This window comes from Phocoena phocoena, chromosome 1, assembly GCF_963924675.1.
Source record: "Phocoena phocoena chromosome 1, mPhoPho1.1, whole genome shotgun sequence".
Lineage (NCBI taxonomy): Eukaryota > Metazoa > Chordata > Mammalia > Artiodactyla > Phocoenidae > Phocoena > Phocoena phocoena.
Genome location: NC_089219.1, coordinates 25,480,449 through 25,502,635, shown reverse-complemented (window position 1 = coordinate 25,502,635; position 22,187 = coordinate 25,480,449). Strand labels below are relative to the sequence as shown.

Genomic DNA, 22,187 nt, shown 5'->3' with positions numbered 1-22,187 from the left:
GGTAACACCATTCCCCCACAGCACCCAGACACTCTTGGCTGGTAGGTGGTGAGGGCTGTATTCAGTCACTCATGAAATGACAAGCCCAAGCCGACCCTCTCCCCACACCCAGGCCTACAGGCCACCTGTGGGGAGCATCAGGTTAGAGCAAAACCAGTGTGATTACCCAGCGCTTGACACCAGCCCCCAGGGGGGAAACTTACGTGCCTGATGGGAGGCTGACCCAGCACTGCTGGTGCCGCCCCAGGAGGCCAGACCAATGAGGCAGCTAACAAAAGACCTGGCAGAAGCACCCAGCTCAGGTCCCCAGAGAAGCATCTGATGCAACAGGAGGCTGCCCTGTAGTCTCAGATAACTGCCCCGGGGCCAGCGCACAGTGACCCTACCTACCTTCCCCTCCCACTGGGCAGGAGCAGAGCCTCCCTGGGGCTGGGCCTCCCCGAGGTCCAGAGGGCTGGGCACTCTTTCCAAAGGCACCTGAACAGGGCTCCTTCCCAGATGCTTCCAACACCTAGACTGCTCCAGAAGGGGAGACATTACTTTGGGACTTCCACAACCAGGGGTCTGAGGGAGGGGTCTGCGTAGGTAGGCAGAGGGGACAGCTGGAAGTCCCTCTCCTCCCCTACCAGGGCTGCTAGAGAGTGGCACAAAGGCTCCTCCAGGAAAGTGGCAGAGTCCAGGAGCACCTCTAGGGTGAAGTTATTCTCAGAGCTGCTTTAATCTGGAGCTCCAAGAATTGTGGCAGTCTCCCTGGACCCCCTCCAAAAGATATTTAACTGGAACCAACCCATGTGGCCAGCACAGAAACATATCAACCCATTATGATCCTGGCCTGAAGGGGCAGAGGTTTTGTGGGGGTTGTCACAGCCAGCGTGGAAATACCTGCCTGTGGAGGCCTGGAGGGAAAGGCAGCTTGCCTCTGCCATTTGGGGGGCATTCATATATAATCCTTTGAGCCAGATCAGCCCAGGGAGGGCAGAGAACAGGGTGCTGGGTGAGGCCACCAGTAGGATGGCTCCCTTATAGGAGTCTCAACTTTTACACCTAGCCTTGGGGTGGGTGAACGGAGTTAGAAACAGCCCATTCTTAAGGACTACGTGCAGTTTGGGTCTTGTCATGGAATGCCAAGGAAAGGAATCAAAGGAACCTGGAGGTTCCTGTGTATTCCCTTGGGTGGGCCAGTGCCAAAAGGATGCTATGCATGGCAGACAGCTCCCAGTGGCAGTGATGACAGTGTCCCCTCATCTTAATTTGGGCCCCCATTGACCTATGCCCAACTCTCTGGTCTCCTTGCTTTTTTGTCTTCCTCATGGACTTGACCGATTTCCTATCTAAACAACTTAGGCGGTTGCCCATGTCTCCTGGATCTAGCACGAATTCCTTAACCTGGCACACAGGCTCGTGATTTGGCCCCTGCCTCATCTCCCACCAACCTCCTGTGCACCTGCATTGTCAACCACTTCCTCACTAAATGTCAAACTTCCACTTGCCCTTTGGGTCCTAAGGCCCTTCCAGGATCCAATTCTATCCCCTTGCTGAAGGGAACAGGACCTCTCCCATGCTCCCATATCACAACCAACCTTTCTGTATCTAAAACCACCTTTCCCCGTCACTAGCCTGTAAACCCTCAGGGGACAAGGACAATTCTTTTTTTGACAGGGACAACTTTTGATTGAGAAAAATCATATATATATGATGAGCAGCACACCAACTTTGCCAAGGGCTCCACTCAGGCAGCTGAAGTGTATTTGCTAGTGTCCTGAGCCTGCGGTGACTGTTGGAAGGCAGAGCCAGAGACTTCGTAGCAGATGTGGACACATCAGTGTGGCTGGATGGATCCAAAAGCAGCAAATGACCACGAAGGTCAGGAGAGAAAAAAGTTAAGGCAACAGACTCTTTATTTAATGTGGTTTTAAAATACATCAAAATCAAGTCCCTGGCTGTTGTGAATACCAAACAGAGACAAAAAAAGCTGTCAGCACAGCTTCAAACAAATCTGGACAGCCAGGTTGGGCCATAAGGGAAGCAGTTACAGGGACAGAAGGCAGCACCCTTCCCCCAGGCGGGTGCCTGGACGTCCCTAGGATGACCTCCTCTGTGCTGTGCAAGGTGGGAGGGCTGGAGCAGCAGCTGGAGAACCAACTCAGCAGGCCTCGGCCCTCCCCCATAGACACCAGGGCAGCTCCACTGGCCTTTTGGTCAGCCCTCCGAAGGGCCACCAGGGTGGGGGTGGAGGAGGGGAAATAACCATTTTTATAGACATAACATTCTCTTATAGAAAGTGCCTGAGCGCAGCCCATGGTCCAAAAACCTCACGGAAAACAAAATTTTTAAAAAGTGCTGCTGACACCTCTCAGAATCTGGTGTACATGAAGCTCTCAGCTGGACAAGACCCTGAGCACAAATTACTGTCAGCAGAGCCTCACCTGCTGTGGTCCCCTGGAGGAAAAGCTAGCAATCTAAGAAACCAACACAGCTCTTGGTCCTAAAACTGAGGTCATGGGCATGAGACCTGCCCCAGGGAGGAAGGAACTGGTTTTCACTCATGGATAGGTCACCTCTTCATCTGGCCCAGGACCCTGGCCGGTGTGGGCAGCACCCAGAAACCTGGGCTGACTTTGGGAAGCAGAGCAAGCAGAGCAGCTGTAGTGATCGGTTAAGATTTGGTCAACGAACAGGAAGAAGAATGGGGTCCCCAATTATAGCCTAGCCTGGATGCCTAGAGACAGGTGGCTGGAGGTGAGAGCAGAGGTTCCACCCTGCACTGCTGGGGCCACCTTGCTCACTGTAGATCCTCAGCAGCTAGACTTGGTTTCTGAGGGCTATAATTTCCCACACCACACTGGGCTCCAACAGTCCCCTCCCCACCAACACTATGGGCTTTAAGAGGTAGCTGAAGTGGGGCAGGCAATCATGTGGGTCACTGCAGGCCTTCCTGCTTGTTCTGAAGGGGGCAGGCAGAAACTTCTGTCTCTTCTCTGTACTTCCTTAGCTCGGCAAACCCCGTATGGGGCTGGCAGCTCTTACACTCCTCAGCAGAGCAGTGTCTCAGCCAGGGATGGCAGACAGGTCTCAACACTCACACTGGCTGCTGGGGGATCTTGAGAAATGATATACCAGGGATTTAGCAGGGAATACTCCAAAGCAGATTAGTGGTACCTACCATGGGGGGAAGAGGAGAAATGCTGTGCCATTCATTTGCCGTCTCTGGTCTAAGTCCTAACATAATTCAGGAGTACTTAGCACTCTTCATGAACCTAATTATCTGAGGAATTTAAGTTAAGGGCTGAAAAGAGCGGGCTATTTGTGGAAGATGAAGGGACTTATAAGATAATGAATTAACTTCAAGGAAATACAGCAAGAAGCAAAAACTCAACTCTCCGATCCATCTTGGTCTATGGTTCCCTCTGAAGCTAAGGCCCAGCTGGAGATGGGGTTATAGGACCCCAAACGCAGCATAGCCCTGCTTCCTGACCCAAGACTCATTCTGCTGTTCCAGAACATTGTTCTGTACAAAGACTGACTAATACACTGGCAAGTTTGCCACCAGCAGGACTTTCAGAGTATAGAGTAGCATGTATGAGGGGTGGGAGTGGGGGTAGAGAGGAAAACAGACGCAACTGTCTGCAGCCATTCTGTGGACTGCTGGGGCTCAGTCAGTGGCTGAGTCTCATTCTTACCCATCAGCTGTCAGATAAGAGCTGGGGGCTCCCACACAGGAAGAAATGTGATGTCAAGGGGGACATATCACAGCTCTTACTACTTGGGCAACAAAATCATGGCAAACCTCAAAAGAATGCACACTGGTGGTGTGGGTGCAGGAAGCAGAAACAGACTCATGAAGCCAAAGGGACAGTCGGACCCGGGGCCCAGCAACTGCTGCATGGAGACAGTGGTGGTGGCACCAGCAGTGGCCTCCCAGGATTGTAAGCTTGTGACAAAGCCATCAGAAGCCCTTTCCTTTCTCTCACTATAAACAAACAATCTGACTTCATCAAGCAGGAATCCTGAGCACCAACATGGCAAAGGTGCCAGGTGGGGTGGTGAGGGGGTAGGGCACTGGAGGCCAGGAACCCAGGCACCACCACCAATAGCACCCCTTCTTCCTCAGAAGATCCTCAAAGCAAACACTGTCATGTGCAAAACCGAAACAAAACCAAAGCAAACAGAACAAAATCCAAAAACCTTCAGAAAGAATCCTTTTGGTGATCTCTTGTCAATCATTTGTGCAGGCTACAGAGGCACCTGTGAATGATAAGGCTACTGCGAAGCATCATTGGCCTGGTCCTGGCACTACCGGAGCGCGGGGGAAGCTGAGGGGCTCCCTACCAGCACATCATCCCGCACAGAACATGCTCCAGGTCCCTTGTCCTAGGTAGGGAAGCAGTCTGATCACTGGCTCTGAGTGCCTTGTCAATGCTCTGCCTGGCGACCCCTTTTCCAGGTTAAGAGAAGCAAGGAGCTTCCAGGAGAGCTAGGAGAGCCAGAGCTGCCCAAGTCCCACTAACAGGAGAACACAGTCATGGCCTGGGTGTGTCACCTGTCATAAACCCTGAAGGTAGCAGGGAGGGAGGGGCTGAGCCTCAAATTGGGCAGGGAAACGCTCAAATCACTTCTCCTGCCAGCTTACTGTGACGGCAGCCACAGACGACAACTCCGCTTTAAGACTCTTCAGCTCACAGAAGAGCCACTGACTTCATCTGTACACTCCCCCACCTCTGATGCAAGCCCGTTTTACACTTACAGATATAAATGTATGAGGCCTTGCACATATGCCATATGTACGTAAAACTGACCCACAAAATCCAAAACTGCAAAGAGTCAGATGGCAGCCAGGTCACAGCACCCTGGGCCTCAGCGGCGGGAGCCTCACATGGGCCAGGCCTGGCTGGGCTGCTCGCTCCCTTCCCAGCTCCCTAGGCAGTGATGGAGGCGGGTTCCTGGGGCCCAGTTTGGCCTGATGCTTCCATGCTCGGTGCTCCGGGGCAGCAAGGAGCTTCTGTGACCCTTGGGGAGCTAGGTGCTTGGACCCTGGGCCCCTCGCCACCCTGTTCCTTGGAGGTATTGGCAGCCTCTGGCCTTCGCTCAGGGCCGCTGTCAGTGAGGGGAGCCTGGCCTCCAGCACTTAGGTCCTGCACCCTCTTGTTCAGGTCATTGCGCTCTGACTGCAGTGCCCGACACAGCTTCTCCAGCCGCTGTATTTTGACCTGCAGGCCCTCCAGCTCTTTGTCCCGGAGTGTTTTCTAGGGAGAGACACAGGGCCTTCAGTTCCATGTCATCAACGCCCCACCCAACACTGCCACTTGGTAGAAAACATTCACAGTTTAACAACGCTGGGCACCGATCAGAGTAAAAAAGCTGGCCGCTTTCAAGTAAACAGCCCTGGTTTATGCTGAGACTTGGCTGTCGGTTGGGGGCAGTGTGGTGTAGAGAAGGGGCATGGCTTGGAGACAATGGATTCCTCTGTTTATCCACCAGATGGCCTTAGCAAAATACTTGGCTTTTGAGCCTACTGCCTTATCTGTTAAACTGGACTACTAATGTCACCCTCACAGATCTCAAGAGAGCTCAATGAACTGGCACATCTAAACACTCAGCAGGGTCTGGCACACAGCAGCCTCTCCGTCAATTAGTTATTTTCTCCTCCTACATCTCAAGCCACAAAATCAAATTATCTGGGCAGTTCTTCAGCTGCATGCAAGCTATGCGCATCACTGGCACCCCTTGCTTTTTCTGCTCCTTTCCTCCTTTCTTCCATCTGCTCTCTTTGCTTCCCCTACAGACCTATCACTAAGCTCACCACCTCCCTCGGGGAGACAGCCGACAGTGCCTTTGGACTTGGATGGACATGTATGTGAATCCCAGCTCCACCTCATGGCAGCTGCATCACTTCTCGGTACAATGTACAGGAAAGGGCCCAGTACTCAAGAGCCGCACACTCCCAGCCCAGATGCAGGTCACACTCAGCCCACCTCCTCGGCCATCTCAAGCAAGGCCTTGTTGCTGCTCTCCCACCGGGACCGGTACATGGTGGTTTCTTTTTCCAGCTTCTTGATCTTCTTAGTCATCTGGGTTATGTGACACATAAAAGGAAATGGTCAGGGGTCCAGGCTGTCTGTGCATCTGTGTCTCCAAAGTGGGGAACGATCCCAAGGGGGCAAGGTATTACTGGGCGCAGTCAGTGCCCTCTGTGCCACCCCAGGGTGTCTCCAGTTAAATACAGCCCACCCAGACCCTACTTATGGTCTCAATCACACTATTACTGTAAACAGCTCCCCGTGAAGCACTCCAGGGAGGGGCTTCCTGAAGGCAGGCCCAGTGTTCAACTCTGAATGAAGCTGCTGATGCCCCTGCAGCCACACCCGGTCTGGACCACTGTTACCTTTTCCATCTCCTGTTTGAACGTGGTGAACACCTCACTGCTTTTGGAAAGAGTGTTCTGGAACTCTTCAAACTTCTCCGTGTATAGGGCAAGCTGGGTGAGAAAGAAGCCCACAAGTAAGACTGGGTTTCTCTGGAGGGCACTTCTGGTCAACACACTCAGACTCACCCTTGGCCCTCTGACCCAACAACTCTCTTGAGATACCAGTTTTCTTTAAAACAAAAACCATATATTTGGAAGGATATGATCTAAAATGTTAAGCCTAAAAAGTAGGATTTGGGGGTGACTTGTATTTTCTTTTATGTTTGTTTTCAAACTTTTCTTCCAGAATGAAGTCTAACTAATGTAACTGAAATCACCCATTCTGTCCCCACCTCCTCAAAAGCAGCACAACAATTCTGACTAGGAACCGAGTACTTCGAGCTCACCTAGCCACCTGGTCACCACCACACAGGTGCTGGGAGGGCCCGGGGAGAACAAAGTCTTAGGAAGGTCACACAGGAGTCAAGGTGGTCCTAGAATGAGGGTTCCATTTCCCTCCCCACAGGATGGGGCTCAGCGTGGGGACCACGAAGGCACGGGGGAGGCTACACAGTCTCACCTGCTGTTTCAGATGGGTCTCCTGCTGCTTCATCAGCTCGCACATCCTCTGCGACTCCACAGCCTCTTTGAGGAGCTATTTCCGAGACAGGACCCCAGATCCCATCAGAAGCCCCCAGAGGCTACGTCTGGATTTTCTTCGCCACACGCACCATAACCCATCAAGGCTTCCTGCTCTCAGACTTGTGTCTGAGGAAGCAGTGCCCTGGTCTGACCAGACAGCAACCTCTCCCGTACAAACTTGACTATAAGCTGAGCCAGAACCCAACCTGCCTCCTCCCAGACCCCCACCCCGGGGCCTGAGCCTCACAAAATCCTTCTCCCGCTGGTGCCTCTCCTCTGCCTCCTTCAGCATCTCCTGGGCCTGCTGGAGCTTGGCGTCCACCAGCTGCTGCTGTAGGTCCTTGTGTTTGAAGACTTTGTCAATGTGCTGCAGGAAAGCATCATCAGAGGGGTCCATCTGTCAGGAGCTCCCTTTCTCAGGGAGGCCCAGTGGCTGCAGGGATGCCCCATGTGCAGAGACCAGGGCACTGCCAGCCTGCCACCTCAGTCTGACACGCTGGACTCCCACGTGTCCCATAGGATGTGGGCCCCAAGTCCCTGGAAGGTCTACTGCCCAACCTTACCTTGTGTCTTTCCCACTGAGTCACTCTAGAGTGAGCACAGGGGTTTAAGGATGAGATCAGCCCCCAGGAAGCCAAGTAATAAATATACTCCAATCTCTAGCCTTAAGAAAGATTACATACTCCATTGGACTGAGAACCCTTACTTCTGGAGCCCAACTCCCTTGTAAATGAGAAGAAAGGGCAAACACGACTTCTCTACCAACATAACAGCTTAGCTCAGTTGGCAGAGATCTGCTGTATCTGTAGGTGAAGATCAGATGTGTGGATCCCAAGGAATGGCTGTCCTGACTGCTGGAGGAGCCCCGGGAACTGGGACCAGGTGAGAAAACAGTGACGGAGAGAAGGTGATGAACGTGAGTGCTACTTCAAAGGTCAAAGCAACTGAAAACAGGGAGGTGGAGAATGGGATATATTTTTTGGATGGGGGAAGAGAAGGTGGCTTTGAGACATGTCTAGTTTGAGACATGATGAATTTCAGTCACCTGTGACCTACGGTTGGGAGGCCTGTGGGGCAGGATGGGAGTGCCTGAATCTGACTGGGGACGGGGTGCACCTCCACTCCCACAGAGAGAACCAGGGGGAAAGGAGAGGGAAGAGGAAGAGGGGCCTCAGCTGCTTGAAGTAGGTGCCTCACTCTGGTGGCTCAGGAAGCCTCCATGTCTCTCAGCGCTGAGGGACAAGAACCAAACCAACTCCTCTCAAACCAGCCTTCATCCCAGAGGAGGAAGCACAGGAAAAGAGGTGGGTCAGGGAAGGCCCCTCCAGGCCCTGCACACGTGATCACTACACTGGGCTGTGAGCCCAAGAGGGCAGGGTCTTGCCCACCCCACCCACCACCACACCCCACGGTCTAGGAAGGGGCCTGGTCCAGCCCTGTAAGGTAGCTGCCAATCTCCCTGTTCACAACATTTAAGAAAGAGAAGTCCAGAACGCCAAGGGACTGGCGTGTGGGGACCCAAAGAGAGGGATCTGAGCGCCTGGGACAGCAACCAACACCAGCCAAGGGACTGATATCCTGCCCTTTCAAGTGGCAGGGGCAGCAGAGCAGCAAGTAATCAGAGGACACAGCCCCTAGAGTTGATCACTGAACCACAGTTCCAGCGCCTCAAATTCTAAAATACTCTGAAAACTGAAATTGCCCTAATCAAGCAGATAAACTTGTAAGGCTAATAAGCATTGTAAGGTTAATTATAAACCTAGGCGAGAATACTCAGAAGTTTTATTGCATAAGCGTTAACGTGTCTGATTTGGGGGTGCTGCCACAAGGCCCTGCTGGGGGTGCTACGTAATACCCAGTCCATGAACATAACTCTAGTCTAAAACGTGGACAGTTCTAATTCCAAGACACCTGGCCCCACTGTTTAGGACGAGGTGCTGTGGGCCCGCGATTGTGTGGCCACAGGCGAGTCTCTTCTCAACACCTCAGCCCTCATCTACATGAGGATGTACAACATCACTCCCCTCCCGAGGAAAGGAGGGAGAATGGGGGAAGGGACGAAGCCTAGAAAGCGCTGCCTGGCACCGGCATCCACCCAGAACCCACAGTGCCCTGGCGACCCCTCACCTCCTCCCGTAGCTCGTACTGCTCAATCAGCTTCTTGAGCCTCTCAGCCAGCTCCACGTTCTCCTGGCGCAGCTTGGAATTGCGCTCATTGTGCTGTTCCATCTGCAGCTGGATGTCATTCAGTGTCACCTGGAAGTGCGAGGTCACCTCCTTGCGTTTCTCCTCCTCCTCCCGGGCCCGCTGCACGCCTTCTTCCTGGGCAGAGAAGTCAGCCCCAGCTCCATCATCCACTGTCCCCTGGCCAGACTCACAGGGCTCCCCCACCAGTTCAGGTATGTACTCTCCCAGTAGCCCTCCCTGCTTTCCAAGTGAGGAGTAGCCAGGATCCAAGAGGTCATGCAATGGGGGCTCCTAATGGATCCCTCTGTATATCGGGTGACATCGAGCCAGAGACTCCCTAGAAAAATGCAGGCATACACGTAAGTGCCTTTCTAAAGAAATCTAGATTTCCTGAGGCCTACTCTTCCAGGCCTCAGAACAGGATTTGGAAGACCTATTTGTCCCAGTTTAATATGCTTCTATCTCTGACCCACCCCCTCTCCCCTGACCAAGTAGTTAAAATTCAGTAATTCCCAGGGTTGGCAGGGCTGTGCAGAATTAGGCACTCAGACACTGTTGGTGGGAAGGTGATCTGGCAAAATCTATTAAAATTTGCATATTCTTTGACCCAGACATTTCACTTCTGAGATTTATCCTATGGATAAATTCCATGTAATTAGCCAGGGATATATATAACAAGAATTTTCACTGTAGCTCTATACATGTAACAGTGAAAAACTGGAAACGACACAAAACACATTAACTAGGGTACTGATCAGATGCAGCATATCCATACAATGATGCTGTTAAAAAGAATGAGAGAGGCTTATAAAACTGATAGGGAAAGATAAGGCATTGTGTAAAGTGAGAAAATGGAATAGGCTATGAAACAATACATGTATAATAATTTCATTAAAAATACTTTACGTAAGCTTTTATATGTAGACAGGAAAGTCAGAAGGCTGCACTTAGACTTACATATAAGTAGGTTTACTTCCCATTAGTTTCTGCTGGGACCGGGACCGGGGTCAAGGAGGGTGGGCAACAATTACCTTTGATTTGTTAGACTTTTGTCACCTTTGTATCTTTTACATCACATTTATATTAAATTTGTAATGTTTTAAAAAATAAAATACAATTGAGAAAAACAAGTTGCAAAATACATTTACTGATGCAAATTTTTAAAGAAATATAAAGGATATATATACAAAAGCTATCTGGAGATCACAGTAATGACCAGACCTTAACCAGACTGACCCCACCCTAGGAGAAGCAGAGGTTGGAGAAAGGCCCCAGCACTCCAGACTGATGACCCTCTCCACCCTCCAGCTGCTCACCTGGGACTGCTATGGGATGGAGAAACCTAAAGCCCTGCATCCAGGTTCCTTCAACACCTTAGCCTTTATCTCATCTAATACAAGTGCATGTCAAGTGGTTACAAGTAGCTCTCTAAAGTACGGCATCATTGGGGAAATCTCTTTCTATGCCGAAAGCCTGTGCTGCTTTTAGGGGGAAAGCCACCAAAGACAAGTGAGGTCAGGGAAAGCGGCTGGCCCACCTTGAGGGAACGGTTGTGGCGCTGCAGCTCTCGGCACAGGCTCTCGAGCTTGCTGCGGGCCAGGACAGCCTTGCTGTGCTCGCCACGCAGGTGGTCCTTCTCCTGCACCAGCTGGCTCTGCTTCTTCTGCAGGAGCTTCATCTGCTTCTGGGAGTTCCGGTGCTCCTCCAGCTGGTAATGGGGATGGGGACGGCAGGTAAGAGCCCCGTGGGGACCCAGGGTCTCCTGAGCTGACCCGACTCTAGCCACCACAGCTCAGGCCGGACACTATAAGGGTGCTTCACACACTGCCCCCAATAACCCCAAGGGCCCCAGCTCAAGGATACAGAAATGGACGCTAAGGACAAGCAGAGGTGCACAGCCAGCAGATGCCAGTTTATCTCTGAGCTTTGACTGCAGATTCAAAGCTCGCAAGACTCTCAGACCATGACATTCCCCCAACTCTTGGGACACCCATGCCCTCAGATGAGCCCACCCGCTACCCACCTCCTTACACTCAGCAATGGGACACCCATGCCCTCAGATGAGCCCACCCACTACCCACCTCCTTACACTCAGCAACAGACCCTGGTTCACCATTCCTCTCCTCAACATGATTCCTAGAGTCAAGGTGGCCTTTTCATTATCGACAGATAATCCTTCTGGCTTCACAGACCCTCACCTCTTCCTCAGACCCTGTCCTCTCTCAGCTCAGGTCCCCTCCCATGAGCCTATTCAGCACTGTACAGGAGAAATACAATGCGACTCAGAGTAATTGAAACTGTGCTGACCTCCCAGGGCAGGGAGGGTACGAGGAGAATGGGGAGAACTGACCAGCTCAGCGTACTTCTTGCACAGAGCCGCGAGCTTCTCCTCTGGGGTACTCAGCGTGTTCAACGTCTGCATCAGTAACGTGATCTCCTTTCCTGCAAAGCACAGGGAGCAAAGGCATGTACCCCCTTCTCTGGGGGCCCCCCTTCAGGTCTGGGCCCACTCTTCTGCCTTAAGGTAGCCCTCCCCTATTCTCCAGCACCCATCACAGAGGACATGCTCAATAAATACTAATTAAATGAATGACTGAGTCTCTGTCAAATCCCCGTGGTGAGCACCACGAATGGGAGAAAGAAAACTGCCTACTCTACCTACAGGTGAAAGAAAGGTGTCCCACCTGCGAAGTCAGTGCCGTTTCAATGCAAGGAAGGCCCTTCTCAAAGAGGAAGGATGCAAAAGGAAGAGGTCTCCTTAAGAACACTGCACTCCAGTCAACAGAGGCAGACAAGAGTGCACTTTAAAATGACTATCCTCCCCAATTAATAAATATAGCTTTCAATATTTGATCCTAAGATTAAAATAACTAAAAAAAAAAACCCTTTAAATTAGGGCAACAGGTAGGGGGGTGGGGGAGTAACAACTAAGACATGGGTGTAATACCACCTTTGATTCTCTGACACACACTAACCCTCCATCCCCACCCAAGTGACTCCCCCATGCCTGTGCCTGAGTCACAGAGAGGGCCACCGTACATAGCACTGTGCCAGGCTCCTGAAGTGTCAACCCCGGGAGGCTCTGAGATCAATGCAGAGAATGCAAATCATGGGCACACAGGCCAAAACAAATCCAACCCACAGATGGGTTCTGTTTGGCTCCTATCGCATTAGTTGCCAACTATTAAAATCTAGAGATTTCACATAGTAACTCTAGATTTCTGGCTTAAAAAAAAAAAGCCAGCTACAGGTTTTACATGCTGTCAACTCACTGGGACCAGGTGGCAGTCAAGCTTTTGGATAAAGGGGGCATTCTCTTGGTCTCATGGGGCCCTCTGGCTAGCTTGGTTTATTTGAATTTTCAACCCTGGTCTAGTCCAATTCTCTTACTGTGCAGAGGAGTGAAAACTAAGGACCAGAGAGGAGAAACGTCTTGCCCAAGGTCACACAGCAAATTAGAAATGGTGCTGGTCGGCACAGGACTGCCGACTCAGGGCTCCTGCTTTCCATCTCTCAAAGAGAGCAGATTGGATCTCGGTTCCTGCTTGCTCCCAAGGCCAGAAGCCCTTGTGCAGTAAACAACCTGTACACCTCTATCTATGGCACCACTGTCCCGGCTTTGATTAAACGACATAGTTTGACAGTTCTGGAAGTAGGGTTTCCTCTGAATCCTGGCAGAGCAGGCCAGCCCAGGATGTCAGGTCCAAACTCCCTCCCCTCACCAGCCTCACAAGCAGCTGCCCTCTGCTCACCCAGACCCTTGGCTTTCTTCTTCTCCTGTGGCCTTCGGTGGTCTCGGTCTACGACCTCGTCACTTGCCCGGCTCTCGTCTGTGCCCGGCTCCCCCTTGGAAGTCTCTTTCTCACCATTGACTACTGGGGTCTCTGGCTCGGGCTCCCCATTCCTCGAGGCATAGGTCCTGGACTTCTCTGCATCTTCGGGTTCAGCAGGCTCACCCTGTGCCCCATCTTCGCCTGGGCCCCCCTGACTGTTGTCAACACAGTATGTACTGAGGATGTCTTCCAGCTGGCGGCTCAGCTCCTCAGAGACATCCTGGAGGGCCCCAGACTGAGCAGTTTTGGCTTGTGCTCCTTCAGCAGGAGAGGATGGGGGGCAGAGAGAGAAATAAGATGGTTATGCCACTGGTTGGGAGTTTTCAGGCCCAAACGTATTGGTTTGGGTTGCCTAACTTCTCTAAGGCTCAGTTTATTTCCCTGTAAAACGATGTAACTATTTCTCACTACTGCCCAACCACGCTTGTTGTGAGTATAAAAGAAATAAAGTAAGTAGACCATCCAACACACAGGGGTGGCATCATGTAGCAGGAACTCTACGTCCAGTCCATCCCCTTCTCCTCCCCGCCAATGTCACCTCTTGCCATTAAAAAAGTTTCAGGGGGCTTCCTTGGTGGTGCAGTGGTTGAGAGTCCGCCTGCCGATGCAGGGGACACGGGTTCGTGCCCCGGTCCAGGAAGATCCTACATGCCGCGGGGCGGCTAGGCCCGTGAGCCATGGCCGCTGAGCCTGCGCGTCCAGAGACTGTGCTCCGCAACGGGAGAGGCCACAACAGAGAGGTCCGCGTACCACAAAAAAAAAAAAAAAGTTTCAGGGAATTCCCTGGCGGTCCAGTGGTTAGGACTCCATGCTTCCACTGCAGGAGGCATGAGTTCCTGGTTGGGGAACTAGGATACTGCAAGCTGCTGGCGCCACCAAAAAAAAAAAAAAAAAAGTTCCAGAGGAGACACTGCTTTGGGAAAGCAAGTGTTCTCCTTACTTGCTGCAAGTAATAAATCCTTCCTTCTCTGGTGGGGCAAAAAAAGTCCCAGAAATGCCTCAAATATAAACAGCAGTTACCCACTGGTGAACGACGTGTTTGCAACCTGGATTTGCTGGTTGGGTGTCTCATTTGACTGCCAACCTGACTTGATCCTGTCAGAGCCTTCTCTCAAGAGAGTCTGTCCCTGTGCTTAGAGTGGGAGCCTCTATCAACTCCCCAGCAGCCAGTGGGGACTGCACAGACTCAGCGCTGTCCTCCTCTTACTCTACATTTCCTCTTTTCTGGGTAAACAGTGGCCTTGGCCTCTAACTCCAGAAGCTGGACCGGCGCACCACAAACTCCTCCCCCTGCCCGCTGGAAAAGCAGAGCTGGCACACACCCTCAGCCTTCCCTGGAGCCTGGATGGTGGAACCTTCAGCTTCTGTCGCAGGAGCCGACTGGCTGGGCCGCCCCTGGGCTCCCTCGGGTCCAGCTTCCGGTTGCCCCAGGGTGTTTTTTGGGTTGGAAGTGTTGCTTGATTGCTTGGCAGCCCCATTCTTTTTGTCTTGGTTCTTCATTGTGGTTTGCAATGTTAGGTTAGGAGCAGATCCTATAGAAACAAACACACTTGCTATTTTCCAGACTTTAAAATTCTTCGCAGCCTGGATCAGAAATCCCAACACCGGGCGCGCAAAGCTTCTTGAAACAAACCGGCAGGCCTTCCCTGGAGGGAGCCACCGGTTCTCCCAGTTTCCGGTCCGTCACCGGCGCCTGGTGTGCCCAGGAGCGAGGGAGGAGCGGCCTCCTTTTTCCCGAAGCCACTTCCCGGCACAACTCGGCCCCCTCACCACAGGCCGCGCGCGGAATAGGTTCAGGGCCCGGGACTGACGTGGCGGGACGCTGGATTCCCGGTCCCTCCCCGCCCCCCACGCCCCACGTGCCGCTCCCCCCCCCAAACCCGCGCCCAGCCACCCACGCCTCGCGCGCCCACCAGCCGCGCGCGCGGGGCGCGCGCATGCGCACAGGCCTCAGCCCTGCCCCCCGGCCCGAGCCCTAGCACGGAATCCGCGCGATTCCTCGCACCGGCCAGAAGCGTCTGGGACCACAGACCCTCGGCTCGCTTCGTACCCCTAGCCGACGTTGTACGCACCTCACCGCCGACGCCCTGACGGCTTCGCCCTCTCCGCCCTCGTACCGGAAACCCTGGGTAACTGCTGCCGGCAGAGCCTCCTGCTAGCGCCGCAGCCAATCAATAGCCGGCGCTCGCGCGAGGCTTGCTGGGAAAGATGAAGTGAAGGCGGCCTCCGAGGCGGGTGAGCTGGGAAGGGAGGGGAGGGAAAGGACTACGCTTCCCTCCATGCACCGGGGCTGACCCCAACTCCCAAGATGCAATAGGGTTTTTAGTCCTCGGAGCCGCAGACCCAGGAGGTCCGAAAGGAGCCAGTCATTCTGCACAAATACTCACGTCAGCCTCGTTTCTGTCTCGAAGGAGCTATGATTCAGCTCCCAGAGCCTTGCGCCTGGCTGCTTTTTCCGGCACGCCTCCACCACCCCTTCCCTCCTGCTGTGAACATCTACGACTATCTAGGAACCCTGAGGACGAGGGAGAGAATACACTGGGCTGGGCATCAGGCCTGTATTCCAGTCCCAACTTCACTAATTTGCTATGTGACGGTATTCTTTTCCCTCCCAGGGCTTCAATTTCCGTATGCAAATAGAAGGTTTTAATAGTTTTTTGAACAGTAGCTTTCCCGGTTCCTCGTAAATACTGTACTGTTTGTTATTGCCAATTTACAGCTGTGGACTGTAAGACAAAGGTTAGGTAACTTGTCCAAGGTCACATCGCTATTGACTAATTAGAGCAGATTCAAAGCTAGGAAGTCTGGCATCCATCTTAACTACTGGACTACCCTGTCTCTTACTCAGAAGAAACAACCACCACCGTAGGCTTTCCTTGAGGATGAATCAAAATAACTTGGGAAAGTAATTTATTTTTCCATCTTCATTACCAGCTTGAGCCCCTCTCTGAAAGGTGCTGAGGGGGCCCTGCAAGGGGGACTTTGGCCTCAGCAGATTCCTGAGCCTTTTCTGACTGGCCCACCCTCTACAAAGTCCCAATTGCACTGGGGCTAAAGGGGAAAAAAAGCCAAGCTTTTCTCCAAGTGTAAGATCACAATTCTTTATCTGTTTGTCTATAGATAATGGGATAAAACCCATCAACCCATGTGCCTGGAATTTAATGCCTAAATGGTTTGTTTGGCTTCTGTTTCCAGCCAATCCTGCCCAATCCCTCTGCCTTTTTTGTTACATCTCTACTTTTACTATCTCCAGGATTTCCCAGGTTTTTGCAGGTGCTTTTCTACCTTCCAAAATTCCCTTCTTGGTGAAACAAAATCTTTTGAGGCCCACTGAGCTCAAAGTTCACTTCAAAACCTTTTCAGTACTCTGCAGTCTGTCCTAGCTCCCTGGGTCTAGACAGAGTTCTATTACAGCATTAGTGATGAGGTGTTGAAATTACTTACAACTCACTGAACGTTCAAGAACTGTTGGCTAAATACTCTAGTCCTAAAGCCTAGCAACAGTCTGGGGGCTGAGAAGGCAGAGAATGTTTTAAATTGTTGTGCAAATTGGGCATCTTTTTAGGGCTCTTAAGATGTTAAATATTTCCCCTAGTTGAAGAGACTTCAGCGCAGTGCTCTTTCCCACCCCTTAGGCAGTGTCTGCCAGGTAACACTGAGAGGCAATATTGGTATAACAGTATAAAGGTGGAACTCAAGCTCAGAAAGTGTTGGAATTCAAGTCTCTCAAAACCAAGGCCCTCATTATTTCCAGAAAAGCATGTGGGAAATCTCTTGAGGAGGTAACATATGAATCAGGCCTTCATGGATTTCCATAGGAAGAGGGTGTTCTAGGCAGAGATAAAGAACATAATATGACAAGGTATACATGGGGTGAGAGGTGGAGTGGTGCACCAGGAAGGGTCAATGGTGGTCTCCAGGGGCCAGCTGGGTAATGAGAAGAACAGACAGGCAAGGAATAAGAAAATTTGATAGAAACATGGGTTAAACAGTTACTTTCTTCCTTGCTGTAAGAGAAAATGGCAACATTAGCGCCTGCCAGAGTAAGGGAGCCCTCTGGGAGTGGTGGTTGGGAATGGTGGTGATGGTGATGGGTAATAGAGCTCTTGCAGATTGTTTTCATGCAGAAACTCAGGCCCAGGAGTGCCAGATATTTTTAAAATATAGAAACATCTTTTAATATTGGCAACGAATTAAAACTTAAAACGTACTCTGTCAGCCAACCAAAACCCTCCTTTTTGGCTTGTATCAACTTTTTGGCTGCTAGTCTGTAATCGCCGCTTTAGGAATTGATCTAAACCGAAGTGAGGAGTTTGTGAACTACTTTGGGCTCAAAGGGCTGTGGAGTGGTGATGAAATGTGAAAATCTTACAGAAACTCTAGAAAATGCAAATTAAACCACAGTGAGAGCCAGAGCTTCCATCAGTGGTTGCTGGGGGTTAGGCAGAAAGGAGGGATTCCCAAGGGGCATGTGGGAACTTCTAGAGGTGATGGACATGTTCACTCTCTTGACTGTGGTAATGGTTTCATGGATGCAAATATGTCAACACTTAACAAGCTATTCATTTTAAATATGTGCCATTTACTGTACGTCAATTATATTTCAATAAAGCTGATTTCAAAAATTCTTTATAGCAGAAGCAGGCTGTAACAATTCTTAATTCCACTGTTAGGTCAAAAGTTTAAGCACCCTCACTTCAGTGACTTCCAAAAAATCCAGTCTAGGATCACTCCAAAGAACACGATTTAGAACTTTGCAACAGGTTTTTATTTTTGCTTTATATCTATTACAGTGTTTGAAACCTAAAGAAATACATTTTCTCTTCAAATTTGGATGTGTATATAAATATCATTTGTCTGGACTCAGCACACTCAATGCCATGGTTTCTTGGCCTGTATCTGCTCTGAAATCATCAAGCTTTGTCTGTCTACCCAGGGGCCCTGAGAACATGGAAAACAATAGCCAGAGTTTATAGTTCTTAAAAGCAAATAAATTCGGAAAGAAAAACTAGTAAGGGAAAAGGTTTGATTCACCTTCCTAGGGTCTATAGCTGGGAACCCAAGCTGTTTTTGAGGGACATCTGGTCTGTCCTGGGTAACTGGGACCTCACACCCCCTTTGCTTCTTTAGTGGTTCAATCAAAAGCAGTTCCCACAAATCTGGCTAAAAGAGCCAATACCCAAATCCAGGGCCTGAGGATTGTCGCCATGGCAGAGTTTTCTCTTCCCAAACCCAGAGGCCGAACATCTGACCTACATAGGGGAGCAGGGCTAGAGTTTAGCGGAGGGGTTCAGGAATGTGCTAATGTGGACATCAGCAGTCAGGCTGGCCCAGAAGTAGTGAGGTTCGCCCAAATGACCTTTATGACACACTACACAAACCTTTCTCCTGGGATGTTCTGGGCCCCAAATTTAATGGTGCCTCTTCTAATTCACAGCCAGGTTTGATTCTGCATGTAGCCCAGGCCTGATGCAAAATGCCCTCTCAGAGGAAAACAGCTTTAATTAACAGACTTACTTGGTTTGTACTGACCTCAAAATTCTTCCCTTACCATGGTCTTCATCTGGGGGTGGGTCTAGGGAACAGCCAATGGGATGACTGAATCCTTTATGAAGGCCTTGGCCAAAGAGCAGCTATTGCCTACCACATGGATCCCCGCAGGGCCAAATTCTCAGCTTGTTGGCTTAACAAAAAAAATACAAAAGTTAAGACAGAAAAAACACTGGACAAGATTGGTCTAAAATGTGCAATCCTAAAACGGCTATGGAAAAAACCTATTCTGAGCAATTTCTCAGTCTCACAATGCACTTATTTCTAGGATAGTCCTACTCGGAAGATGCTGCTACTTGTTGTGAGGCTTTCCTATGGTTCAGTGCACTGAGCCTTGCACCCTTCCCCAGCCTGCCAGGGAGGCAGACAGGCACACACAATCCTGAGGTCCCCAGCCAGCCTCTTCTCCCTATGGGTCCCTGTAGTGCCTGCAAGGACCTGGAGAATCTGGCTCCTTGCCTTCAATTGGGAATCCAGAAGCCAAGCCCACAAGATGAATCTACTGAGGAATATTCAAGATGATGGATACCAAGCTGAGTGAGTCTTGGGGAAAAGAGACATGGCCTGAACAAATGAGCTGAGGCCTTCAAAGAAGGGCCTGTGGGAGGAGGAGGGAAGTACTGCTAGGCGTTCATGTCCTTCCCTTCTATTTTGCTGGAAACGGGTAATTGTACAGTGTATGGGGAGGGCAGGCAGACATGAGAAAATTGAAATCTAGTTCATCCTGCTAGAGTTTTCATATTAAACTGGTTTGGCTTAAGAGAAAATGAAGGTCAGTGCCTGAGAGCCTTCTTTCGCTCTTCCTTAAGTGTGGTAGCAGCTACAATCTGCAGTTCAGCTCTAAACAGGGCTCTTGGAAAGAGGCTTCCAGGGAAAAGAAAACAGGAGTAGATCTAAAGGTTCTAGGTAAGGAGGAACACAAAGGGTCCCAGAAAGCTGAAGTCATCAACACCTGTTACTTGGAAGGGTCTTTTGTACCCACTGCCTCAAGTAACTAGGCTGGCCAGGTGAGGGTGGAACCTATGTGGTTCTACCAGAAGGTTGCAGCCAATACCATGGCCGGTCAGTCAGCGGGGATAGCTCAGAACTGAAGGCAGGCTTCTAAGACCAGAGAGCCTGTTAATACTAGAGAAGATGACATGGGGGTGGGACGCCCAGAAGGGCTGGCAATAAAGAATAGCTGGCACTGTTCAGAACAGTATTTGAACACTTGAGCTAAGAAAAAGGCTCCTTGTCCCCTTAATCCACACCTAAGTATCTCCAACCCACCAGAGATCTTAAAATGGACATAGCTATGTGCCAAAGTATTAAGATTCCAAACACAAGTCTTCTCAGGCTACTCCCTACAGCAGGTGGGGGAGCCCCTCCATCCCTGAAACATCCATTCAGAAATCTGTCAGAAAGCTCTGACTTCACCTAGGCCAGGGTCTGGAGTCCAGATGGGGACTGCCTACGAAGAGTGGCTGTCAAGCCTGGGCTAAAAAATATTTTGCTTCCCAAGATGGCCAAAGGAGAGAAGGAGACACAAAAGATGATGTTACTGCCTCTGTGGGCTGGAAGAACTTCACCTGTTGACTGAAAAGGGGATCAGAGGAATACAGTGGGAAAGCACGGTCTGAGGAAGACACTAACAAAGGAAAGCTCCTAGAGGCCATGTTTATCTGAAGAGAAATTTGTCCTCGTGCCCTGGGAGACTTCAGCCTTTGGAGTCCTTGTAGAAAACAGGCTTCGAGTAGTAACCCATGATCAACAGTCTTCTCTTTGGTGCACGGCCCAGATCTGAAGCAAAAGTAGATTTGGGAGGAACAGCTGGGGAAGGCAGGATGTGTATGTCTCACGATAAGAATTTGGTCCCAATGTCAGGGGACTTAATTATTGCTAGAGATGTACAAAGTAGATCTTACTAAAATAAAATGCTCTGCCCTTTGGACAAGGACAAGGGGTGGGGGGTGGCTTTCTTTTGAACTGTAGGAAAATGGTTTTGTAATGGAGTCGGCAGGCCAAGTGAAGAGGGTCCTGCGCCTTGCCTACCTGGGAGAGTGGGGTTGGTAGTTATCATGCCCAACCTGCAGAGCAGCGTCTGACTCACTTAGGCAGTACAGCACTGGTGTCACTTTTCAGTGATAGCCACCAGCCGCAACCACTTTTCTCAGAAAATGCCTCTGGAGTTAGATCTCAACACTGGAAAGAGAGGGCAAATTCAAGACCAGTGGCCAAAAACAACTGAATGTTGTATCTGTAAGCAGAGTGGCATGGATTTCACCTGAGCCAGAGGGGGATGTGTAGCAATGGGAGCAAGAATGGCATTGTTCCTGGGGAAGGGAAAATACAGTTTGGAGCAGGGCACCTCTGCCCGACCTCTGTGGGGAAGCAGGGACAGGGCAGATTGTGCCTTCAGCTCCACCACTGGCCTACACTTAGCCAGCAACTTCCTCCACCCCACCCCCAACACCTGGGCTTTACTATCACATGTAGTCCATTGAAGCACACAGGCAAGCCATTGAGGCACTGCAGTAGCTCTACTCAAAGGGGAATGAAAAGGCATTAGGATTATATTTGTCACAGGAAGGGTAAAATCCAAACCATGTACAAGGATCCCAATCAGGGAAGACATCAATCACTCTCAAAAAAAGTCCTGAGGCTGCTAAATATCTCAGATAGGAGACACGGCAGCCATCTGTGATAACTTATGTGGACAAAGGTGTTTGAGACTGAATCTGAGGAGGCAGACTGCTTTCTGGGTTTCCTGATGTAAGCAGGATGCTTGCTCAGTGGTAAGGACTAGAGTCGTAGACTTCACCGGGCCCTGGGGCCATCCTTGCTCCCTCCATTCAGGTACTAGGACAATCAGACCAGGCTGCTCTGCTATATAAAGGTTCCAGAGCTAAGGGTTGGTCCCTGGTGGTGGCCCGGAACCCAAGCAGAGAGAAGGATCAAGGTCAGGCTTCCTGAGCAAGAGAGCTTCCACATCTCTTTTTGGTCTTCCTCACAGTATCCCACTTACAGAAATTACAGAGACAGTTCCTCCTCTTGAGACCAATTAAGGTTGACCTACGTAATATATAGAATATAAAAAAATACAGAACTTTTTGACATTCTCTCCTTTGGAAGTAAAATATACATGATCCAACTACGGAAGAGGAAGAAGAAGAAAGGCCAAAGGCAGGGATCCACTGGCTATCCCAATACATGACACTCTCACTCCAACCTCCTCTGCAATTTATGGGTCACCAGAGCAAGGACTTTCTCCTCAGGAGAAAGGAAGGACCACAGCCCTCTGTCACATGCTTAGGAGAAAATACAGCTACCTCAGAGGTTCATCTCAACTCTGAGGGGAATTTTCAAGTAAACAAATGAAGTTGGGTCGCACCACTGGAAGGTGGGTAGGAAACATGGGATCAGTAGCGACACATGGGAAGCCCCGTCTGAAGGCCTGTGTTCCTCTCCCCTCACTCCCACTGGTGTACATGCCCCAGGAGAGTGAAGGGGATCTCCCAAACTAAAGAGGTCTGGGCAAGGGGTTAAGGGAGGGAGGGGACTTTGTCTCATGGTGACCTCCCCCTCAGCCTCTA

The 22,187-nt window shown here is 50.7% G+C and overlaps 1 protein-coding gene across 1 annotated transcript; it reads right to left on the bottom strand.

The window, feature by feature from the left end:
* Positions 1 to 4,916: 4,916 nt before the first annotated feature.
* On the bottom strand, positions 4,917 to 14,565 carry TXLNA (taxilin alpha). The gene is made up of 11 exons (XM_065881582.1): positions 14,388 to 14,565; positions 12,985 to 13,323; positions 11,583 to 11,674; positions 10,770 to 10,940; positions 9,173 to 9,367; positions 7,293 to 7,412; positions 6,984 to 7,058; positions 6,383 to 6,475; positions 5,973 to 6,068; positions 5,073 to 5,243; positions 4,917 to 5,039 (listed from the first exon to the last, which is right to left on the bottom strand). The coding sequence occupies exons 1-11, from the start codon at positions 14,563 to 14,565 to the stop codon at positions 4,917 to 4,919; spliced, it is 1,653 nt and encodes a 550-aa protein (XP_065737654.1).
* Between the last annotated feature and the right edge of the window lie 7,622 nt (positions 14,566 to 22,187).

Excerpts from the sequence above, each read along its gene's own strand:
- TXLNA (XM_065881582.1), bottom strand. The coding sequence starts at position 14,565 with ATGAAGAACCAAGACAAAAAGAATGGGGCTGCCAAGCAATCAAGCAAC. Across the intron at positions 11,675-12,984 it reads GAAGAAAGCCAAGGGTCTGG|GAAAGGAGATCACGTTACTG; the intron begins GTGAGCAGAGGG and ends TGTGCTTTGCAG. Across the intron at positions 9,368-10,769 it reads GCCACAACCGTTCCCTCAAG|GAAGAAGGCGTGCAGCGGGC; the intron begins GTGGGCCAGCCG and ends TTCTCTGCCCAG.